Raw genomic sequence first — 22,076 nt, 5'->3', positions numbered from 1 at the left:
GCTGCGTGCTGCACTGCTTCGAGCTGCGTGCGCCGGTGTGGATGGCCCAAAGCCCTGTCCAATATCCCGTTGATTTGTTGTGTCTCAAACAAGACTCTGCCCACTTTCGGACTGGATCGAGATGACACGCTGCCTCGGAGAGGCCACGGGGAGACTGCAGTGGTAGCGGTACATAGGCACATGGGATTTCCGACTGTTTCAGCAACCCATCGCGACTTCCAACAAGTTTACATCCTCGATCTGAATGGCGTGGTGTTGGCCATGTCGTCATGTCAACGAAAGCGCGGGTCTGGACGCGACAGGCATCCTCACGCTAAACGTCTCTCTTTCCGCGCTTGGTTTTTTTGAACGTGCAGCGGAAGGAGGTACAACGCTACAAAGCTACATGGGGCACCCGATGGTACTTGATTGGCCCCACTTCAGCTCGGTTCTAGCCTCTCCCGTCCTCCTCCTCCTTCCTTCCTTCCTCCCTCCCCGTCCTTGCTCCTTCCCTGCCATTATCCATTGACCAACCAACAGAAAGAGGACGGGAGGCAGGAGCATGAGCCGGGAAGAAACATGTCTCTGCCTCCCGCTGAACGATGGCCGCCGGTCAAATTTTCACGCACGATTTCTCAACGCCTCACCAGTTCTGGAGATTATTCCCTTATGCATTCTCATCCTTTGCGCAAAATGTAACCGTCCTCCCAACCAGATGCATCCGAAGCATCCCAAGAGCTGCGCAACAGCTGCAGCATCAGCATGCTCTCTGTGTTTCAATCACACACACACACACACACACACACACACATACACACATATACACTCAACCCCGGCCACACTCGATGATTTCCCCTTCACAGCCACAGAACGTCTAGGCTTCTTCAATCTCTCATCCCTCAATACTTGCTTAATTCGCCAAATACGCCACACTTCCACTCATCAAACAATACGCGCCAAGGCCGGGATCATCACGGCATTCGGAATAAACTGATGCAAGGATCTGGCAAGTGTTGCGTCCAGGACTCCAGTCTCCAGATCTCCATCAAAACCCAACCTAACCTAACCTAACATTGAACCCATGGCATTCTGCATTCTGCATTGCCAATCATTGGCACATTGGCAGCGGAATCGCAACCCGTTCAAGCCTTGCTCAGACGACGTCGCCCAACGATCACCTCCCCTTCTGTCACTTTATTGCTGTCAAATGCTCCCAATTCGTCACGCGGTGGATGCCGCTACGGGCCACTGACACGTAATCGCCTAGTCTAGACGTGTTCAAGCCCTGTCGAGTCCAGGTTTGTCAATGTCAAGTCTGTGAGCTCTCAGGTGCTTGTCCAGCTGTCCCCATCTCCCCATCTCATTTCTATCAAGATCTGGTTTCTTGCCATCATTATCTTTTGGCATCCACGTATCCAATCCCATTGATGCGCGCCATCCCCTTGGTCTCTTGTGGCCTAGGACGCTACATATGGCATAGCGTCTTCTTCTATCTTTTTTTTCCCCTCATACTTCTCCTTCTCTGGAATCGCGATCGACCAGCAAACAGTCAAACACACACCACCACCAGCGGCCAGCCCCAAAAAAGCACCAGCGTGCAATCCATGACGTCAAAGCCCGGTCATTAGTGCGATGCACCTCACGGATATCTCAGCTCCCTGTGACGCCATTCTTCTGTCTTTCGGCACGCCACTGCATCACCAAACCATGAACTCATTTCCTTCGGCCTGCAATCTCCCTTCTAACTTCAGAGCGGCCCGAAGCCTCTACCTGACGGCCGCTTTGCTTTTGCATACCCTCTTCCAAGATTCATGAACTGTCACAAGACTCAGGACTTGGTACCTATGTAGTGAAGTATTCTTTTACAGTCAACCACATTTTCATTGCCATCCCTGTCAGTGCTCCCATTTCGATTCACGCGGCTGACGGCCCCACGAACTCACAAGGATACCTTGCCAAGCCTTATTTATCCTCAATGTGATGGATGCGTGGGCCCCGGAGCACCTCCTCCTGACAGCCGTCACCCGAGATCTACTTCGATCTCGTTCATTTGACTGCACTGGTGTGGCGCAGTAGATATTCCTCCCAGAGTTGAGGCTGTCTACACCCTTGCGCGGCATCACTTTGCACGTCGGTCTGATAGAATCTCTTGCATGGTGGTGTGTTGGGTTGTCTATGAACTTCTCTCTTACCCAAGCATTCTTGTGCTCACAAGACTTCTCACAAAACTTGACCTACCTTTCTCTATCCGTGAGACTGGCCAACGAGCTGGGAATGGACACGCTCAATCCAGTCTATACTTCTCCGCCGCATCATCTCCTCGCAGGCTATCTTCAGTGCTTGGAAAGAAGCATCGATCCCTCCTTGAAAATTCATCACAGGTTCCAATGACTTGGAGACATGTCTCTTCGCCCATTCCTGCAATGTTAATAATACCCGCTCTTTGCGAATGGGCAAAGCCTCAAGTACATTCACTTGCATAGGATCAATGGCATCAGTCACTCCGTGGAGTTGCATGGCCCAATCCAATGCCACGGGAAGGTTTCGCAACGGCGCTGGTATCAGCACCGCATCCTCCCAACCCATGATGGTCGCCAATTTCCGGTTTCCGTTAAAGAGTATGTAACCTGGGTGAGGATCAGGGTGGACTAGCGTCACGGGCCAGCCATCCACGCTGCCACCAGTACTTTCAACCATGATCGGGTTTAGGATACTGAACCTCACACGGCTTGCCATTGCACGGGCAATTTCTCGCAACTTTCGTATACGCACTTTGATTTCGGGATGGCTTTTGAACTCGGGCTCCCATACCGAAGTGTAGGCGTCGATGTAATCTTCAATGTATCTGAAAGGCCCGTTGTTCCGCACTTGCCAATATCTGTCAGAGCTGTAGAAGTGAGGGTGGACTATCGGACCGGTGAAGAACTCTTTCTTTGACCAGTCGATACGAAGACTCCCAATACGCACCTGATTTTTTGGAACGGTCGGCAGAGAGTTCTGCAGCTCAGAAAGAAATAGCTGTACTTCCTTCGCAATGGACTTGGTGTCCTCGTCGCTCAGGGACGGCATGGTCTCGGGCGATATGTCCCCGAACCCTTCCAAACCGGTATCCTGCTTAGCCATGTTGAGGTCGTGCGCCGCGAGGATGTAGTTCTCCTCGAATGCACTGAGCAAAGGGAACCCGGTGCGAACTTCCATAATCATCCACTCCAGCCCGAGTGGGTTCCTACCGATGGAATCAAAGACGAGGATCTGAGGGACCACGGCCGGGGATACTTGCCTGGCAAACACCATTGCCGCAACCTCGGCTTCGAGCTTTTCATGGGGACAGACGGGCAGGCTTAGTTTGAGAATCACCTGTCGCGGGAGAGGTGACGACTTACCCTGGCCGACGGGCCTGGAATTGGGCTGGAATTGGGCTGGAATTCGACAAAGTAGAATGCGTTTGTGGCGCCGCAGCTCATCCGAGTGACGGTGCCGATGAAGGGAAACTCGTAGACGTCGCAATGGCTATACCATTCCAGCATATTCGACACGTGCTCGCCCGTCGGGATACAGGCGCCCTTCCAGCGGGCGTCGTACTCCCCGTCCGGACGCGCCGTCCAACGGACAAACTTATCGCGGATATGCTTCACGGCGCCCGGGTTCGTGCTGCGTCCGCCGCCAAAGGGTGCCATGGGATCCGGGTCCGGGATGCGGTACGGTAGGTGGGGGATCGGTTTGTTTCTGCCGCCGGCGCCGGCGCCGCGGCGAGATAGGCTTCGGATGATGGGGACTAGGCTGCTGGAGGACTCGTTTTGGGGGAGGGCGGAAGGAAGGGGAGGGAGAGGGGCCACGGTCTGTTAGGTCTTTGAGGCCTGTTGCGAGGCGGTTGGAGACGCGGCGGAGGAGGGGGGGAGGAGTTGTGTTGAAGAAGGATCGAGGGGGTTCTTCGGGGGAGGAGGGGGGGCTGTCGTTGACGGCTGCTTTTACGCGGCGGGTAAGCTTTTTGAGTTGGTCCATAGTGATATGATGGTGCTTGGTGAGCAAGGGAATGTTTGTCAAGATTCGTTTACGGGCTGCGTGTAAGAGGGTAATGGAGCTTGGGTAGTTATATGTGAATTGGAACTAGATGTTGTCGTATTGAGATGATGGGCTTGGATTGTTGTTTGCTTTCCTGCAATGCTGACTTCTTAAACACGCTTTCTTGAACGATGGCGAGGAGCAGAAACATTGGTGATATACGAAGTCATCTCATTGGGAATAATCAATGACACTATTCAACGGTTCATAGAAAGTCGAGGCTTAAGATATTGTGCTGAAAGAAATATGGGAACAATGTCCATGTACTCAAAGCAGTACATTCAAAGATAAATAAGACAAGGACGATGTGCGTGCTTCCGCCAGAATCTGGACAAAGCTTAAACTTAATTGTTACTATTGTATCAACTATCTGTCAATCTTGAGATTAATCTCATTGGCTATTTGCGGAATCCATGCAGTCCGAAGAGTCAGAATGAGAGTTGGGCGCAGCGGACGTAGTGTGTCGTTCAACGAAGACAAACTTCATGTGATGTGTCTGGCCGCTTGATCGGAAGACCGAGAGTCGCTTGATTCCTAGCAAGTCGCCAGGGACAATACCGAAAGGCTGCTTCTTGAGTCGTGATACTATACCTTCAACACTAATAGATCTAGATAATACCCCACGCTTGGTCGACGAACTCCTCTTGAGTTGACCATGTAATCTTTCCCAGAGAACGTTCTCCAGTGGGTCAACCTAGAGTGAAGGGTAGACACAGCACGAGTGTAGTATGACTCTGGTCTTGGTATGTTTCAAAGATATTCTCCATAAGCAGCAACTCAAGAGACCGGCAGGTATCTTGAAGCCGTCGGATCGACCCATAAAAGCCGAGGGCACCCCCTCGGAGGCATCTGACTGAGCGCCTGCACGGCCGTCGGGCTGACTAACCCCGCTTCCCCGGATGTCCCGCCCGCTCTTCCCCAAAGTCCCCGAACGTCTCTCATCTCAGCCTCATCATCACTCACGCATCTCGCTCCCACCTCATCTTAATAATTACCCATTCATTATCTCAACTACCTCAAGACTGCTCTGTACTCAAACACCAAAATCTCACGAACACAACCAAATGTCATCACCAACAAGCCTCACAACCCTCCTCCACTCCCTCCGCAATCGCTCAACCCTACCAACCCTCCTCACCACCCTCGCAACACCCTTCCTCCTTTGGGTAGCCTACCGTGACTACCGCGCCTACATCGCCCTCGGCCCCGGCGGCGTTCCGCACAACGCCCTAGGCTGGCTCCTCGTCACCCTCGGCCTCCGCCCCTTTGCCCTCTCCAAAAGCTCGGCCACCTGGACGGGCGATTACCCGAACCATGGGTCCCACGCCGAGATCCGGGAACTACCTGAGAGGAAGGGGGAGAGAGCCGAGTTGAGCGGGATCGTGCCGCATCGGCAGTTGAGTCAGCATGCGCCGGAGAAGATGAGAGAGGTGAGTATCGTACGAGTCACCTTGCTCGGACTATGACGATTCTCTATGCCCCTGTAAGATGAGCTTTATCAAGTATGAATTAATTGACAATATTCTAGTTCATCGAAAACCTCTTTGCCAACGCAGTAACCCAAAACCCATCCCTCCTAACCACAAAACTCTCCCTCTACGAACGAAACAACCCAGCCCTCTTCCTCCACCCTCAAATCCTCTCCTCTCTCACATCCTCATCCTCATCCCAATCAACACCCGTCATCGCCCGCGGCGAAATAGCCCACCACCACACAGACCTCTCCATCCACCTCTACCTCTCCCCCGCCGACGCCAAACTCGCCATCCAAAAACGCTGGGCCGAGCGTCACCGCCTCTCCCTACCCAAGGGTTCGTTCTTGGCAAACAGATTGCATCTGGCGGATTCGTATCTCATGGTCTACGGGCCGCGGGACGAAGGGGAGATGGAGGTGTTGGCGGAGTTGTTGAGGTGCGGGGTGCGGTTTATGACGGGGAGGGAGGATATTGGGGTGATTGAGTGGCGGAGGAAGCTTGAGGCGTGATGGAGCATGTTTTCAAACACAGGGGCTCTTGCTGGAATTGTTTGCAATGATGAGATGCCGTCCAATGGTTGTATTAATTATGTGTCTATCATCTCATTTGGCGCAATTATGCCAATACCCTGTAGATGGGATACTCATCCCCAGCCTCAACAGGGACGATGTTAAAACTAGCATACGAATCGATATTCTCCGGCTCGAGCGCCACAAACGCAAGAGCAGCGTTCTTCTGCCTCGTGCTGACGAGGAAACTGCCAGCAGGCAAGTTCACCTCCCTGGTCAGCGCCTCCGTCGTCACGGTAGCGCGCACGACGCCCTCGTAGTACTCCGTCTCAAAAACAGCCGAAGTGATGTCGTACGCCTCCACGCTGCCGACATACGGCTCGCTCAGTGTCTCGACCTCGAGACCAGACACGCGCAGGCGCTCGGCGAGATCGGCCCAGGCGACGGGGATGAGGTAGGCTTCGGGGCGGGCGCGGGTGATATTAGCCGTCACAGGCGTGGTGGAGCGGAAGTTGATGGGCACGTCGGTGACGGAGCCGTTGTTGATGTTGACCATTTTGAATGTGCGCTGGACGAGCGGCGAGGAGTCTGTCACGACGATCTCAGAAGTGGAGGACTCGAAGTCGGCGATGGAGGACTCGATGGTCGTGTAGACCTTCTCGGCGTTGTCGGCGGCGGTTTGGATGATGCTCGATGCCATGGTCAGGCCGGCCACGGTGCGGCGCTGGAATTCCTGGTTCGCGAGGAAAATGCCACGCATCTCAATGAGGAATGTGACGCACTGCGTGAGGCCCATGGCGTTGCGACCAATCTTTGCGTCCGAGCCGGCCTCGGCGAAGGTCGGTTTGAAGGCCGGGTTGGTGCTGGTGGAACCCGTCACGTACGGCTCCCAGCGCAGGCCCCGGGCCTCCATGGCCGAGCCAATGTTCTTGGCAAACACCTCCTCGGACAGCGTGCGGATGTCCGGGTGGATGTTGAGGTTCTTGGCGGCGGAAAAGAGACCGTCGGCGGCGTGGTAGTAGCTTCCGTAGCGGGCAGTCGCGCTGTACTCGTGCATGTCGATGGCGACGTGGGGAGCAAACTCGCCAAAGAGGGTCTTAATGTCGCGGGTCTGCTTGCGGGCGAGCTTGACGTGGTCGCGGTTGGGGTCGTAGTTGGTGGCTAGGGTGCGCTGGAAGTAGCCAACACCGTCGGGGTTGTACCGAGGCAGGATCACAATGTCGAGCTTCTCAAGGAGCGACGCGGCCCATGTCTGGTTCGCGTCTAGAGCCCCGAGGAGGGCCAAAAGTGACTGATCGCCGGCTGGCTCGTTTCCGTGGACGGCACCTTGGACCCAAACCCTGACCTTGCCAGTCGAGTTAGAAATCCTGCGTGACAGCTTTATCGAAGACAGGTGGAGGTAAGGAAACGGACGGCCTTCCTCCGAGGTGAAGTTGGCTTTGTTGTAAGTCAACCAGTCGTTCTTATCGGCCAAGTCTTGAACAAAAGAGTCTTCCGATTTATTAGCCATTGGTTAGACAAAGCTGCTCATTGAAAGCTCACCAAGAAGGTCGTCATTTGTCGGGCCCTGTGTGCCATCAGAGAAGCCTGCGGGGATCGTGTCCGGGGTCAAAAACGCAGGCGACAGCAAGTCGAAGCCCTCGATATCCTTGAAGTTGGCTGCGACGATGTTTGTATCCTTGCGCACAGTTACGTGGTTGTACCCATACTGAGCCGCCTGGACAGACGAGAGTAGGGACAAGCCAAAGAGGCTTAGGCGAGATGTAGCAACCATCGTGTTGGACAATGTGCGGTTGTGAGAGTTCAGTACCAGAGCGAAGCAGCGCCAGGATCTGATAGTCTTGCTCCAGAGAAGGTCGGCTTCGTCCCCTTTAAGGTTTTTCTTATTCTTGCAAGGCACCAAAGCCGCGATGGGGTCGCGTAGCACCACGCAGCACAAAATGGCTCGTCAACGCGTGGCGGGAGACGGTCCCTGACATGACCGTTGGCTTGGCTGATCTCATTCCAGAGCTGATGGTTGGTAATTCAACCAATGTCGGAGGAATTACCGATGCTGACCGGCAGTGGGATACTGAAAGCCATCAAGGCTCTCATCGTAGGTCCGATTTGAATTAGTATTGACATTGGCAACGAAACTGGATGAGGCAGCTCAGTAGAAAAAGATGAGGGGAAAGCGGGGGAATCCCCGTGGGTGCAGATAACGGTGGGCAATGACCATGTCGCCAAGACTTTGGGCCCCCCGTAGCGAAATGTGCTTTCCGCCATTGACGTATAGAATCTCTCCGAAAGACTGCAATGGGTCCACGGGTTCATATCGAGTTGCCGATGTTCGGGTTGGAGGCTCTCTAAACCTCGCTCGCCAAGAGCACGGCTGTGCAGCTTGTTGAGCAGTAGATACGCAGTTACCCTACTCCGCGGGCAATGGCCGAGTACCGGAGCGGCCTCGTGCCGACGTTGATAGTTGGACAATACATCATGAAGGTGACTCGCGGTGTCGATGATCATTTCATAGTACCATGTCAAGAGGCCGAGGGGTACTGTATACCTTCCCCGGCACCGAGAGGAAGGCCAGAATGGTTTCTAGCGTGTCTTCGGGCACAAAACACTGACGGAGCGTCTACATGTTCATGAGGAGGAATTACAATGCGGCCTTTCCCCGCGATTCAAACGGTAATATAAGCACCAAAAGTCCAGCTGCGATGAAGAGCGCGCCGCTAGTATAAACTGGAGCCGACGTCTTGAGGTTAGCGAACATGGCGACAATGGGCTGCGGGTTGTGTCAGTATTGACCCTCTGATCTTCGCACAAAGCACTTACAGCCATGATCCCGAAGATGCGGTTGCATGTCGCCGTGAGCGCGTTACCGGTGCCGCGCTGCGGAGTGGGGAAGAGCTCCGGGGTAAAGCCGTAAAGCACCGCGTACATGACGTTGCTGCAAAAGTTGAAGGCGCAATTCCAGCCAAGCAGCGCATTGCTGGTCATAGCCGTAGTCGAGCAGTAAAGGAAGACTCCGGTTGCAACGGTGCTTATGGCAAGTGTGCCTTTGCGACCCAGCGCGGGCAGCTCAACTAGCCAGCCACCTAGCAGCGCTCCGGGGACGCCCAGCACCGCGATGATCAGACTGTTGCGGTAGGTCAAATAGGTACTTCCATCGCCAAGTTCCGCTCCGCGAGTGGCCTGGATATACGGTATGAAGGCGTTATAGAGAGGATAGCCTAGGCCGATCAGCGCCCAGATGGCCATGATTGTGCCGGTACTCAGAGCCAGGCGGCGAGTAGAGAAAAGCACACGTATTCGGCTAAGATCGAGCTTCTCTAGATTTCGTTTGACTGCCGTGGCAGCGTCGGTACGCGCGACGTATCCTTCTGGCTCGCATGCCCTCAGATCCTCTATCGACAATGACGTGAGCTTCCCGTTCCGCCTGGCAACTTCGTGAACGATTCGGACGGCTTCTTCGTCGCGGCCTTTGCCCATGAGGTACTTAGGCGATTCGTAGATGGTAAAGAGGACGAATCGAATCAGGAACATGATCAGAGTCAAGCCGCCGATGGTGATCAGGAAGTATCGCCAACCCATGTTGTTGGCCTTGGTGCAAGTTGCGCCTTCTTGGCAGGTGAGGTTGCCGAGGAGGGGCCACGCAATGAGAGTGGCAATGACTTGGGCGATGGCCCAGTCAATGGAAAGTACTGTCAATAGGTATTGATGAGTTCCTGGGAGGAACTCGAGGAAGATGGCCGAATCGACGGGGAGGTTGCCCCCAACACCGAACGACCAGAAGGCCGCGAAGATGCCGATGCCTGCGAAGCTGGGCGCGCCGGCAGCAGCCATACCCCAGAGGGCAGTCAGACCGAGGGTCAGGTTGAAAGCCACTTTTCTCCCAAACAAGTCGCAGCCAAAGCCCCAGAACATGGCACCTGCCAGAAGGCCGATATTTTGCGATAGTGTAAGTAGGGGCGGACGAGAGGGACCAAATTCGTTGGTAATCGGGGTGAATATGAGCGACGTTACGATCGGCCAAAGGTTGTCGCTTGCCCATCCAAATCCGACGACGATGAAGAGCTGCCACTGGTACCAACCCATACCGATGTCTTGAATCTTGGGCCAGAAGTTAGCGGTTGTGTGCTCTAGTCTTGAAGTTACTCCCAGACGGCAACGTACAGCGCGATTCAGTACACGGGCTTTGGCCTCGTAGACAGGATCTAGAGCACCCTTGGGAATGATGGCAGCATCGTCGACGCCATGGATCTCAATGCCGCCATCGTGGACCGCAGCAGAATGCGAGTCAACCTTTTGCGCTGTGTCGAGCTTTCGCGTGGGATCTGTATCGGTGCCCATCTCGATGCGATCCTATCTGTGCCTTATGAAAGAGAGGGACTGCAAAACGATGCGAAAGACAATTTGACTGTAGCAACCTTGATGTCTTTTCTAAAGAGCAAAGAACCTCAAAGGTTTCAGAGCTTAGGTGCGGAGAGTCTCGCGGAAGATCAGCGCCTTATGTACAGGACGCGGTCGCCACACTTTGTAGGTTTTGCGTGTTACGGCTCGTGGTATTCAGACGGCGGCAGCTCCCACGTCGCACTCAGCTCGAATGGCGCAATCCGTCCGGCGAAGCGTCTCTGCGGTCTTGATTGGCTTTGATGACCAAACGGCAGTCGGAACGCATGCCGATCTGCACTTTGTTCCAGTGTTTGACTACAGCTTTACTGTGGTAGAGGGGAACCGAACGATCCTGGTGGGTTTAACGTGTGGGGGATCTGCCTGTAACCCAGCAAGTTGCGCATTGTCTCGTCCGGTTCGAGCTGTCTGCACCTTATTTGTTGGTTGCATCCCTCAGCCGAGCTTGAGGAGAGACCCTCGTGCGTCATCGACATTGCTTGATGGAGAAGAACTCTCCCTCATGTTTTTCGGGGCGTTGGCATCGCATGGCCAAGATTTCAGGGAAGATGAATATGTTGTATCTCCGAGACGCCGAGTATGGAGATCAACAAGGTCGACGGTTGGCGTGAAGCTTCAATGCCAACGGTGCAGGTCTAGTGCTGTCTAAGAAGATGGGAGGCTCAAAGTTTCGCTTCGAAGACGGGGGAAGGATGAGATGTTTCGGCCCACAGCGGACGTTAGCGGGCTGGCGGGGAAGACGATCGATCACTAATGGCGCTAAAACGAGTCACAACTATTTCAGGTTTGGCAGCCGGCTCTCATAGCATCCAGTTGACAACAGCTGGCTCGTCATATGTAACTACGTATCTCACTTCCCCGCGCTCTCTCGTCCTCTTTATGAAGGCCCTAGACATGAGATGATCATGAAAGAACCTCTGCTTTGTGCCAAGACACTGGCCAGTGCACCATCAGACATATTAGACATATTATATTGCTAGACACCCGGATCTTGCCAGGCAAGGCTGAGCCATGCCGACAACCATTGCGTGCCTCTTGACAGTGTTCTTCATCGTCGCCACTGTCTCGTCAGCAAAAAAGAATCTCATAGTTGACACAGACCTATTCAGTGATTGCGAGTAAGTCTGTTTCCCTCGTTTCCATCTGGAATTAACTCAATCTTCTCTAACATCCCCCAGTGATGCCGCGGCTCTTCTTCTCGGTGCCACATCTCCAGATATCAACCTCCTGGGAGTCAACATCAACTCCCAATCCTCCTATTCAGTGCTAGCAGCATCCGCCATCCTCAACCATTATGACCATGCTCAAGTCCCCGTCGGTGCCCGCCGTCCGCTGAACGACGTCCCATTCTTCGACAATTGGGCCAAGCGGGCCGGCGAGTTCGCCAGTAAGCTGGCAACGTACTGGTCGGAGAGCATCTCCGACGCCGAGGAAGCCTGGGACCCCGTCGACCTCTACCGCAAGCTCCTCTCCGAGGCGGAAGACGACTCCGTCACCATAGCCTCCATCGGTTTCCTGCACAACCTCTCCGGGCTCCTCAACTCCACCGCGGATGCACGGTCCGCACTGTCCGGCCCCGAGTTAGTCGAGGCCAAGGTCAAGGAGCTCGTCGTCATGGGCGGGGATTACCCAAACGGATTCGAATTCAACTTTTGGGGCGACGATCCCTATCAGACAGCACATGTGATTCACAACTGGACAAGTTCCATTGTCTACGCCGGGTTCAAGCTTGGGGGTTCAGTTCGCTCAGGCGGCCCCCTCATGGCTGACGGACCGAAGACTGACCCTGTACGGGCAGCGTATATACTCTACACATATTACCAGCCGCAGTGGTCTTTCGATCCGGTCGCGATGCTTTATGCTGTGGGAGGACTCGGCGAGTTTTTCAAGTTTGGCAACGAATATGGATACAATACTATCACTCTGTACGGAGAAGGCAAGTGCAATGGTTGCAATGTCTGGGTGCATGACAAGAACGTTACGAATCAGCACTGGCTTGATGTTACAGTCAGCCACGATAAGCTCGGTGAGGAGCTGGATAGACGGTACTTGCAGGGAGCAAGGTCTTCCAAGAGATCTTCCGATCCCGTTGGAATTCTGCCCAAATTTGGTGATTGTAGAATCGGAAAAGCCCCGAGCCCACCAGAAAGACTAGAGTTATGACACGAGTGGCCACCGAACATCAATTCGCCTCGAATTTCACCATATTTGGCTACGTATATCAGACTTCATTGTGTTTTAATGTTGTAACATGTGGCTTGGGAAACGTGCTTACGGTATGTATAGAGAGGGAAGAAAAAGAGCATAAGGCCATCGAAGCCGGAAATAAACAAATGAAAAGTCAACCTCTCAATGTTGTACAAACGCTACGTTCTTTCAAAGCATTGTAGTTTCCCTTGTTGCATCTCGCGGCTAGGCCAACATTGTTAAGCGGAATTCATCTCAATTTCTCAGTAATCTTTAATTCCCTATATACAGTTCTCCGAGTTAGAACGAACGACTTCACTTCCAGAGATAATAGACAGAATTAATTTAAAGTTAGATAGAAATTGGACGAACTGGGAGCATCAACTGATCAGATTTGGAAGCTTATCAATGTCATAGAATACAGATGTGAGCAATCTAGGCTCTTACTTTGAATTTATGATTGGGGAACGTTTGTTTCACCGGTTGTGGCCGCCGCCAAAGGGGGTATCGAGTACAACTACGTTTGCTGCTTGCAGTTGATCACAATCTGCATTTCCTTTGAATTGCCTCAAAGTTTAGATAAATACTGGGATCTGCCCAGAATACTGCCACTTAATCGTACCGTCGTCACACGACCTCAGTTCGCGCAGTCGGACCTCTCCCACCGTCAAAAGTGCCCATTAGTCTCGGCACAAGCCGGCCACGTCATTCCTCTGTCAAATGAGACCTGGGATTAAGGTACCCAGAGTGGTTCTTTAGCTCTGTAAATGTGCCTTGCCACAATTCTGATGGCTTCCGTGTCCTCGAGACGGTTTGAACACAAATTTGAAAATGATGATTCACCTCAAGACTATACGGAAGTGTGCTTTATCGTTGTTTCCCTCAGGATATACATTAATGGCAATTTCAGTTAGATGGGGAAAGGAGACGGCCTAACCATGAGCCCTTTGTCTGTACGTTGACAAGAAAAAGGTGGAATCCCTGCTAAATCTCATCCCACCTCTCCTGGCACGTAAGAACCACATAACCTCAACCAGAGTTATTATCGCAACAGATCCTACAAGCCTCTTTGCTTGAATCCTGTACCAATAAGATCATGCGCAAAAGTCCCTCCAAGAAATCCATGTGTGGCTGGAATGGCTTTGCTTGTTCGTCTTCCCGGTATCATACCTTAGGCATAGGCCCAGACAAAGCAAGTCTCCACTTTGCCTTGAGCTGATCGATAGCGCCTGCTTTCTGTTTGGTCATTCAGCCCGGTAGGAGGATCCGGTGATGAAGATCGAGATTATCGAATCCATCAAATCTATGCACCGCTTTTGGAGTTATGTGAATCCAAAGATGTATACTTGGGCACGCGTTAGGCACGCGTTAGGCACCTCGGCGCTGGTTCAGAACGAACCACATGTTCAGCTCCAGCTCCTGTTTAGTGAATTAGAACGATACTTCTTATAAGATATGTCGGTCTTGCTCACCTTCCCTTGTATCACGACTGGCGAGGAAGTCAAGAGGATGGGAGTCATACCGTATCGTATGATGACAAAACTTGCAGCTGTGCCGCCATAACCGCGCGGGCCCTTGAATACAAGCTTAACCAGAACAAAGGACCCCAGTATTTGTGATCAGCGAAAGGCCTGCCACGGCTGCGGCAGACAGCACGATCGACCGAACCAGGGCATTGGCCCGAGAATCCGGCCACACAAGGCGCCAACAATGACCCATACCACCACCTGGTCACCACCTGGATACCAACCGTTTTCTCGGCACCGGGCCAAGGCACCTTATGGAGGTTCTTTGGGTGTGAACAATAGCACAGTCGCGAGTCGGGCGGCCCTGGTAGAGTGAAAGTTGACACTGAGGCGGGGCAGCGGTGGTGGAATCTTTCCAAGGCGTGATGTTAACTAGACTTTAGAGTGCGATTAAGAAAGGCTAGAGAGTGACTATCGATGTTGTTGGAGCGGAGCTGGATGGGATGTGAGCACCTGATTCCGGATATCCCGCCGGGTGGTGTCGGATCACGCTGATTTCCTGCGCCGAAGCTGTCGCCACCTACCTTCATCCATCGGGGTTCGATTCTGTAAGAAGAAAGTGAGCCATAGTGGGATAGTGCCAGATCTTTCCGAGGCTTCGGCTTGCTCGATTTATGGACTGTGAATATACTCTATGTTAGGATTCGCTCTGCTTTGTAATTCAAGGCGACCAAGCTAGTTGACATGGCGTCTCTGTTCAAAGATCCAAGAAACGCTTCACATGCCAATCGAACTCACAAATCGCAAATCCACGCCGATCCTCAGCGGGAACGAGCCAAAGTAACCGCTCAGGTACGGATACTGCACCGTGTCCATCAGAAAACTGGGGAGGATCCGGAAAGTCAGAACCGAACGCGATCCAGCCCGCCCTTCAGAATTGTTTGACTAACAGTTCCAGTCTCCCAAAGCAGCCAGACAACGAAAAGTCTGCCCAATTTCCGATTTCGCTGAGAAACTGTTAGACTGTCGTGAAGAAAGGCAAGGTCTCATGCCACTGGGCTATCGCCGACGTTGCGGCGATGGAGCCTTCGGAGGCCGAGTTTAATTCTTGAACAAACTCTGATTCGTTCGTCTTTGAACCAGTTCCTCGAAAGCGGGTGATCGCCAAGACCGACCACCCTGGACGGGCTGCCACCTCGTGCGGACAACCGTTGCCTCTTTCACGACACCTTCAGTAATACTCACACATCGAAAAGAGTTTTTCCCTCGTCAAAAGCCGGGGCAAATACGAGAGCCGCTGAGGGAACGAAAACCCAGCTAGCACCGTGGCACCTTACCCAGCAATAAGAGAAGCTGGGCCCTTAGTGCCCGTTGGTCGTTCTGGAAGTGGATGCCGGTCCCACGGCGCCGAGAGGGCACTAGTGATGCGGAGACGATGTATTTGGCCAATGAGCAGATGGGCGCCCATCTTATCAGATGATCAGATAATATGAAGCCATGTCCGTTCCTAGTGGAGCCACCTACACACATCTTTCTTCCCTGGCGAACTTTTGCGTCTCTTTTCCAAGTTGCAACCAACTAGATGACCCAGAGAACAACAAAGTCCAAACAACGTTGCGGGGCCTTGGAGTGCCTTGGGCCCAGTGCGATCCCATCAGCTAACTCTCTCGGATGGGGCTACCACACGAGCAGTGGGCCGCTACAGTCAGGTACACCGCACACCAGCGCAACTCCAGGGACCAGGGCGCATCGTCGCGATCGTGTGCCAGGGGTGTTGGCATCCGGTTTCGTCGGCTCAGCGCAACCTTGGCGGATGAGCCCGCCGGCTAGACGTTACCTTACGTTTTTGGTGTTCTGGTTCTCCTCGGCATGGAAAGCGGTTGGCTGGGCCTCGGCGCCCAGGTTTGGGCTATACCCGGGATAGAAAACGCAAAGAGAGAGAAACAAGAATTGGCGCAGGCATATATTGAGGGCCGTATATCCCGCTTCCACTACTCATGATTCCTCTTTTTTCTCTCCCAAGTCACTCCCCCCATCACAAGTTTCTTCGCAAATCTTGTGATCCTTCGAGCCTCGAGCCTTGCTCTCTGAGACCAGACCTCCCCCTTCTCAGACAACTCGTCAAGTTGAGCTTCATTTCCAGAAGATTCTCATCACCCTCAAGATGGTTTCTGCCAAGTCAGTCACTTTGTTCGGCAGTATGCTGCTGGGCAATGTCATGGGCGCCGACAACATGGGCCCGGCCGCTTTCCTCTGGTAAGAATCCTCCCCGCTGTTTCTTGAAGATTTCAACGGGGACCGGCAGCTGAACAGAAGACCATCAGGCCCCCAGATCGTGAGTGGTCTGCCGACGCCGACAACACGGCCCCTTGTGGATCCACCAACGGCCCCGGTGTCCGCACCGAGTTCCCTCTCGGTAAGTCGAGATTTCCTCCGGAGACTCGGACCACTCTAACCTCAAGTCAACATAGTGAACGGCAAGCTTGCCCTTGTTACCCAGGATGTCACCCGCTCCGTCCACCTCAGTGTCTCCTACGAGAACGGTACGTGCAAACATTCTCACACCACTCTCCCTCCCCCTCCTTCTCCTCGTAAACGCATACCTAACATTCACCATCAAACAAGACCCCAAGTCCGTCTCCGACTTCGAGACCTTCCTCGGCCCCAGTGAGGTCGGCAGCCTCGACCTCGGCCACACCTGCGTGACGGTCCCCAGCGCGCCCTCAGGCACCGCCGCCGGCTCCAACGCGACCTACCGCATGCTCTACGTCTCCAACTTTGACCAGGACGAGTCCAAGCGCGAGACCTACTACGCCTGCGCCGACGTCACCTTTGTCGAGGTTTTCGCCGCCTCCATCCCCTGCTTCAACGCCACCGTCAGCGACCCCGACGTCGACGTCGACACCACCGTCAACGTCACCACCACCGACTCGGGCGGCAACACCCCGCACACCGCCGCCGACTTCACCGCCGCCGGCGAGTCCAAGAGCTCCGGTCTCTCCAAGGGCGCCATCGCTGGTGCCGCTGTCGGTTCTATCGCCGGTGTCTCTCTGCTCGCCCTTGCTGGATTCTTCTTCTGGCGCAAGAAGGCTGCCAAGAAGGAGGCTGTTACTGAGCCCATGCAGCAGCGCTGGGATGCCGAGAAGGCTGTCAGTGACACTTCTTCCGTCAACAGCCGTCCCCAGCACTAGGCTTGCCCCATCCCGACTTTAACGCATGGCATTGCCTCTGGCAGTGCCGATCTATGCGCTCAACATAATACCGGAACGAGAGATGATATGATTGACGTAGATCATGAAGTAGCAAGAATAAAGGGAGGGATCCCGCTTAATATCTCGCTCTTAACCAACATGTGTCCCTGATTTCGATGCCGGTGATCGTGTTGAAGGAAACAAAAGTGATGAATTCCTGTTTACTGATGCACGTTCTTGATGCAATTATGCGGGTCTTTCGACCGAATAACTGCCCCACTTCATGGCCCGTTTTAGTGCATGGCCCTTCAGGCAGCATCCCCAAGGCAACCGCTCCACCGTTGAACTTCAACGGCCTCAGGTAAGCCACAATTGAACATTGGTATAAGTCCTCAAGGCCCTCAACGGGATCCGTTGCGATGCCACCAATCTCTTCTATGCACAGTCGACTGATTATATTCACTTCCGCTCCATGACACCCACAACCCACCAAATCATCATCAATTCTCCGTCGCCAACGCCTCTCAATCCTCTTGCCATTTGAGGCAGTGAACTGCCCACCATGAGCCAGCGCAAGCGACAAAAGTCGCCAGACGCGGCGGCGATTGATGAGGAGGAGAGGCAGTATGCTATGGGAGGGACCACACTCGATAAACTAAACGAAAAGTGAGTCCTCTTCCTATCCCTCCTTGGTGTCAGAGCTCACACGCCGCTGCAGGTACCCAAATCGCCCACGCAATCATTCAAAGACGATGCGCTTTTCGGAACTTTTCCAAAGCCTCTTCAATCCTTTGAACGAGAACAAGAAACAGCCAGCCGGTCGCGGTCCACCTCGCAGCAAAAAGGGCCCCCACGGACCACACAAGCCATCGCCGCAGGAACAGAGACGGCACCTCATTGAGCGCTTTATTTCCAGATGGCGGAACGAAGTGGGAAACGACATTTATCCGACTTTACGGCTCATTCTACCCGACAAGGATCGGGACCGCGGCGTCTACGGCCTGAAGGAGAATGCTATTGGCAAACTCCTCGTCAAGCTCATGAAGATCGATAAGAACTCGGAAGACGGCCACAATCTCCTTCACTGGAAGTTGCCAGGTCAAACCACCTTCTCGAGGTTGGCTGGCGACTTTGCGGGTCGGTGTTTCGAGGTCCTTTCCAAGCGACCGATGCGGACGGAAGTCGGCGACATGACGATTGCCGAGGTTAATGAGCTGCTGGACAAACTCGCTGCATCCACGGGAGAGCTGGAGAACCTAGAGGTCTTTGAGATTTTCTACGAGCGCATGAATGCGGAGGAACTTATGTGGTTGATTCGCATCGTGCTCAAGCAGATGAAGGTCGGCGCAACCGAGCGGACCTTTCTTGACTTGTGGCATCCGGACGGCGAGGCCCTGTTCAGCGTGTCATCGAGTCTCCGACGCGTCTGCTGGGAGCTTTTTGACCCAAGGATTCGTCTCGAGCAGGAGGATACCGGTGTTACTCTGATGGAATGCTTCCAACCCCAGCTGGCGCAGTTCCAGATGCCATCCTCTTTCCAGAAGATGGTCGATTACCTCCGAACCACAGAAGAAGACCCCGAGTTCTGGATCGAGGAAAAGTTGGACGGTGAGCGCATGCAAATGCACATGGCTGAAGACCCAAGCGTTCCGGGAGGGCTGCGTTTCTGCTTCTGGTCTCGCAAAGCGAAAGACTACACCTACCTGTACGGCAACGGATTGAAAGACGAGAAGGGAGCTCTGACTCGCCATCTGGCAGACGCCTTTTCCGAGGGTGTCCGAAATGTCATCCTGGATGGGGAGATGATTACTTGGGACCCGGAAGTCGACAAGATCATGCCGTTCGGCACTCTCAAAACAGCCGCTTTAGCCGAGCAGAACAACCCCTACAACAACACAGGGCCGCGACCGCTCTACCGCATCTTCGATATCCTCCTGCTGAACGATCAGCCCCTGACCCAGTACACGCTGCGGGATCGTCACCGTGCCCTAGAAAAGGCTGTGAAGGGTGTTCACAGGAGGCTGGAGATCCACGAATACGAGTCTGCGACGACACCCGAGGCCATCGAGCCGCTCCTCCGCAAAGTTGTCGCCGAGGCATCGGAGGGCTTGGTCCTCAAGAACCCGAGGTCCATGTACAGACTCAACAGCCGCAACGACGACTGGCTGAAAGTCAAGCCGGAGTACATGTCCGAGTTCGGAGAGTCTCTAGATTGTGTCGTTATTGGCGGTTACTACGGCTCTGGACACAGGGGTGGCGCCATCTCCAGCTTCTTATGTGGCCTGCGTGTCAGCGAAAACCACATTCAAGCCGGTGCAAACCCCGAGAAGTGCTTCAGCTTCTTCAAGGTCGGCGGCGGCTTCACAGCGGCCGACTATGCAGAGATCAGGCATCGCACGGACGGCAAGTGGACCACGTGGGACCCGAAGAAGCCTCCAGTAGAATACATCGAGCTCGCTGGCGGCGACCGGCAATTCGAAAAGCCAGATGTTTGGATCCGACCCAGCGAGTCCGTTGTGGTGGAGGCCAAGGCCGCGAGCATTGGTAATTCGGACCAGTTCGCACTCGGCTTCACCCTGCGATTCCCCCGTTTCCGCAAGCTGAGAACCGACAAGAATTGGGACGAGGGCCTCAGCGTGCAGGAGTTCCTGGACCTACGGCGGCGGGTAGAGGCGGAGGCCAAAGAAAAGACCATGAGCGTCGAGAACCGCAAGCGCAAGTCAGTAAAGCGCGTCAAGCGCGAGGTCGTCATCGCCGGGACGGAGAATATGCCTGCGCAATTTCAGGCAGATAAGTCCAAGGTATTCGAGGGCCTCGAGTTCTGCGTCCTATCGGAGTCGCTCAAGCCGTTCAAGAAGACAAAGGCTCAGCTCGAGACCCTTATCAAGGAGAACGGCGGCCAGGTCTCTCAGCGGGCTGTTCCGCAATCCGGAATGATTCTCTTGGCGGACAAGAACGTCGTCAAGGTCGCAAGTCTGGTCAAGGAGGGGCAAAAGGGCAGCGGTGTCGACATCATCAGGCCTAAATGGATCCAAGACTGTCTCGAACAGGCTGACGATTCTCTGCTACTCCCGTATGAGGAGCGACACTTGTTGCATGCGACAGTAGCTCTTAAGACTGTTGCTCTGCAGAACACGGATATGTACGGGGACAGCTACGCCCGCGACATCAGTCTTGTCGAGCTGCGCGAAGTCCTCAACATGATGCCGAAGAAAGAGCCCGATACGGAGCCTTTTAACAAGACGCAATTTCTCAATCAGCTCGAGGAACGTGGCCGAGGGGTGGGTCCGATGAAGGGATCAATGTTCCATCGTTGCGCCGTTCACCTGGTCAATGTTGAAGAAGGGGACGAGGACGAGATCAAGATGTTGAAGCTTCGGAACTATCTGACCTTTGGCGGCGCACGCTTCATCAGCGATGTTGACGACACAGAGGCTACACACATGGTCGTGGTAGGAGCTGGCACCCGAAGGAAAGATGCGGCCGCTGCTTTACGAGAGGAAGTCAGTCGGAGGCGTAAGATTCCCCACATAGTGACTGCGAGATGGATTGAAGATTGTTGGCGAGAGAAGACACTGCTGGACGAGGAGAAGTATACGCGAGTGTGATAGGAACGACGGTATTGGATCCGACGGTGGATGAATTGCTTATTATACCCAGGATAAATGACACTTTAGTTTCGATTCCAACATTCAAAAATCCTCTTCTGTGAGGTGACATGACCTATCTATGAGGTGATCTGATATCCAAGGCTCAGTGAAGCAAGCCAAACCACTCGCGCCGCGTAACCCTTTTCGTCTTTAGTAGCAGGAAGCAGCCCCCCTTTTGTTTTATTTTCCAATAGTAAGGAACAATCGATCACCAACATCACCGACACCAGGCTTCAGCATGCCCTTGTCCGTCAACTCGGCGTCCACACCAGCAATGTAGATATCCGTCGCGTCGGCCCACTCGCCGGCAGCGCGCTTGACGCCCGCGGCGGCGCCAATGACAGAGAGGACGACGATGCGCTTGACGCCCCACTCGCGGAGAGTCTGGATAGCGGCGGCGCAGGTTCCGCCTGTGGCGATGACGGGGTCGAGGACGATGGCGAGCTCGGAGGCACCGGCGTTGGAGCCGTCGGGGGAGATGTGGTTGGGGAGGTTGTTGTAGTATTCTACGGGCTCGAGGGTCGAGGGTTCGCGGTAGAGACCTAGGTGGTGGACTGCTACGGGCGTGGGGAGGATGGTTTGGACGGCTGGAGTTGGTGTATTAGTTTGGGACTATTGTCTGGACAAAGCAAGTAAGGTATTGAATCCGGGTGTTTACCTTCTACCATGCCGAGACCTGATCGCAGAATGGGGACGAGGCAGAGGCTGGAGGGGGAGATTGTGGTTGATGTGAAGTCGAATCCTAGCGGGGTAGAATCCTGAGCGAGGGTTGTCAGTCCTGGTGGTTGATTGTAACACAAAACAGCTTTGAAAGGAAGGGTTAGTTACCTTTGATCCATCTGTCGCTTTTGTGGAGGCACCGAGGGCCTCGTATGCCACCATCAACGCAATATCATTCACTAGCGTCTTGACCTCCTTCGCGGGTGTCGACTGGGACCGCAATTGGGACAGCTTCGCACGGAGACAGGGGTGCTGGGAGACATGCACATTGGCGGGGAGCTCGGGTGTTGAGGAAGACATGGTGTAAATGGGGGTATGTAGAAACGTAAGTATGGAATTAAACACGAATACGCTGAAGCATTGAACGGTGACCAGATGAAAGAAAGTTAGGGAGGAATCATCAAATTTAAGGAAAATAAGGATTGGGAGTTTACCGTCGATA

At 53.9% G+C, this 22,076-nt stretch overlaps 8 protein-coding genes across 8 annotated transcripts; 4 read left to right on the top strand and 4 right to left on the bottom strand.

The window, feature by feature from the left end:
* Window positions 1–2,860: 2,860 nt before the first annotated feature.
* On the bottom strand, window positions 2,861–3,981 carry N0V96_008275 (uncharacterized protein; the record flags this gene model as incomplete). Its single annotated transcript, XM_065758275.1, has 4 exons — window positions 2,861–2,866; window positions 2,947–3,294; window positions 3,363–3,754; window positions 3,816–3,981. The coding sequence occupies 4 exons, from the start codon at window positions 3,979–3,981 to the stop codon at window positions 2,861–2,863; spliced, it is 912 nt and encodes a 303-aa protein (XP_065613030.1).
* Window positions 3,982–5,105: 1,124 nt separating this feature from the next.
* Window positions 5,106–6,025, top strand: N0V96_008274 (uncharacterized protein; the record flags this gene model as incomplete). Its single annotated transcript, XM_053192761.1, has 2 exons — window positions 5,106–5,471; window positions 5,570–6,025. 2 exons carry the CDS (start codon window positions 5,106–5,108, stop codon window positions 6,023–6,025), a joined length of 822 nt encoding a protein of 273 aa, XP_053049701.1.
* Window positions 6,026–6,131: 106 nt separating this feature from the next.
* On the bottom strand, window positions 6,132–7,799 carry N0V96_008273 (uncharacterized protein; the record flags this gene model as incomplete). Its single annotated transcript, XM_065758274.1, has 2 exons — window positions 6,132–7,516; window positions 7,568–7,799. The coding sequence occupies 2 exons, from the start codon at window positions 7,797–7,799 to the stop codon at window positions 6,132–6,134; spliced, it is 1,617 nt and encodes a 538-aa protein (XP_065613029.1).
* Window positions 7,800–8,663: 864 nt separating this feature from the next.
* N0V96_008272 (uncharacterized protein) lies at window positions 8,664–10,360 on the bottom strand (the record flags this gene model as incomplete). The annotated part of the gene is made up of 3 exons (XM_065758273.1): window positions 8,664–8,792; window positions 8,843–10,120; window positions 10,184–10,360. 3 exons carry the CDS (start codon window positions 10,358–10,360, stop codon window positions 8,664–8,666), a joined length of 1,584 nt encoding a protein of 527 aa, XP_065613028.1.
* Window positions 10,361–11,431: 1,071 nt separating this feature from the next.
* On the top strand, window positions 11,432–12,583 carry N0V96_008271 (uncharacterized protein; the record flags this gene model as incomplete). Its single annotated transcript, XM_053192764.1, has 2 exons — window positions 11,432–11,538; window positions 11,599–12,583. The coding sequence occupies 2 exons, from the start codon at window positions 11,432–11,434 to the stop codon at window positions 12,581–12,583; spliced, it is 1,092 nt and encodes a 363-aa protein (XP_053049704.1).
* Window positions 12,584–15,942: 3,359 nt separating this feature from the next.
* Window positions 15,943–17,264, top strand: N0V96_008270 (uncharacterized protein; the record flags this gene model as incomplete). The annotated part of the gene is made up of 5 exons (XM_053192765.2): window positions 15,943–15,975; window positions 16,187–16,329; window positions 16,398–16,489; window positions 16,545–16,616; window positions 16,699–17,264. The coding sequence occupies 5 exons, from the start codon at window positions 15,943–15,945 to the stop codon at window positions 17,262–17,264; spliced, it is 906 nt and encodes a 301-aa protein (XP_053049705.2).
* Window positions 17,265–17,826: 562 nt separating this feature from the next.
* Window positions 17,827–20,872, top strand: LIG4 (DNA ligase (ATP); the record flags this gene model as incomplete). The annotated part of the gene is made up of 2 exons (XM_065758272.1): window positions 17,827–17,930; window positions 17,983–20,872. The coding sequence occupies 2 exons, from the start codon at window positions 17,827–17,829 to the stop codon at window positions 20,870–20,872; spliced, it is 2,994 nt and encodes a 997-aa protein (XP_065613027.1).
* Window positions 20,873–21,094: 222 nt separating this feature from the next.
* On the bottom strand, window positions 21,095–21,934 carry N0V96_008268 (uncharacterized protein; the record flags this gene model as incomplete). Its single annotated transcript, XM_053192767.1, has 3 exons — window positions 21,095–21,501; window positions 21,573–21,672; window positions 21,743–21,934. The coding sequence occupies 3 exons, from the start codon at window positions 21,932–21,934 to the stop codon at window positions 21,095–21,097; spliced, it is 699 nt and encodes a 232-aa protein (XP_053049707.1).
* Between the last annotated feature and the right edge of the window lie 142 nt (window positions 21,935–22,076).

Source organism: Colletotrichum fioriniae (assembly GCF_027942845.1).
Source record: "Colletotrichum fioriniae strain IMI 355084 chromosome Unknown scaffold_10, whole genome shotgun sequence".
In the NCBI taxonomy this organism is placed as follows: Eukaryota; Fungi; Ascomycota; class Sordariomycetes; order Glomerellales; family Glomerellaceae; genus Colletotrichum; species Colletotrichum fioriniae.
Note: the sequence above shows the minus strand (reverse complement) of the source record. Positions and strands in the feature narration are given on the sequence as shown.